Source organism: Coregonus lavaretus (genome assembly GCF_964263955.1).
Source record: "Coregonus lavaretus genome assembly, contig: HAP1_SCAFFOLD_5060, whole genome shotgun sequence".
Classification (NCBI taxonomy): Eukaryota; Metazoa; Chordata; class Actinopteri; order Salmoniformes; family Salmonidae; genus Coregonus; species Coregonus lavaretus.
In genome coordinates, this window is record NW_028156810.1 from 40,001 (window position 1) to 40,754 (window position 754).

The window sequence follows — 754 nt, forward strand, 5'->3', positions numbered from 1 at the left end:
TCTCCTCTCCTCTCCTCTCCTCCTCCCTCCTTTCCTTTCCTCTCCTCCTCCCTCCTTTCCTCTCCTCCCCTCCTCCCTCCTCTCATCTCCTCTCCTCTTCTCCTCTTCCCACCTTTCCTGTCCTCCAGAAAGATAGTCTGTCTGAGGTGAGAATGGCTGATGGGGTGAGCAGGTCAAAGCTGCCTAAAACCGTCCACAGTATGAATGCCTACCTGGGGTAAGTCTGGGATCAATAGAAATACAACAATACAATACTCAACTATTATATACAATACTGAACTATTATTTACTGTTAGAACAATGCAATACTGAACTATTATATACTGTTAGATCAATACAATACTGAACTATTATATACTGTTAGATCAATACAATACTGAACTATTATATACTTTAGAACAATACAATACTGAACTATTATATACTGTTAGAGCAATACAATACTGAACTGTTATACAGTGGGGAAGAAAAGTATTTAGTCAGCCACCAATTGTGCAAGTTCTCCCCTTAAAAAGATGAGAGAGCCTGTAATTTTCATCATAGGTACACGTCAACTATGACAGACAAATTAAGAAGAAAGAAAATCCAGAAAATCACATTGTAGGATTTTTAATGAATTTATTTGCAAATTATGGTGGAAAATAAGTATTTGGTCACCTACAAACAAGCAAGATTTCTGGCTCTCACAGACCTGTAACTTCTTCTTTAAGAGGCTCCTCTGTCCTCCACTCGTTACCTGTATTAATGGCACCTG

General features: G+C 38.7%; 1 protein-coding gene across 1 annotated transcript in view; it reads left to right on the forward strand.

Annotated features, from left to right (window-relative positions):
* Positions 1–481, forward strand: part of LOC311119673 (uncharacterized protein) — a 17,834-nt gene extending 17,353 nt beyond the window's left edge. The window contains exon 5 of the mRNA XM_084194341.1: positions 129–481. Within this exon, the coding sequence (XP_084050467.1) occupies positions 129–221 (93 nt within the window). The 3' untranslated portion in view covers positions 222–481. The remainder of the gene's footprint in view (positions 1–128) is intronic.
* Positions 482–754: the final 273 nt, after the last annotated feature.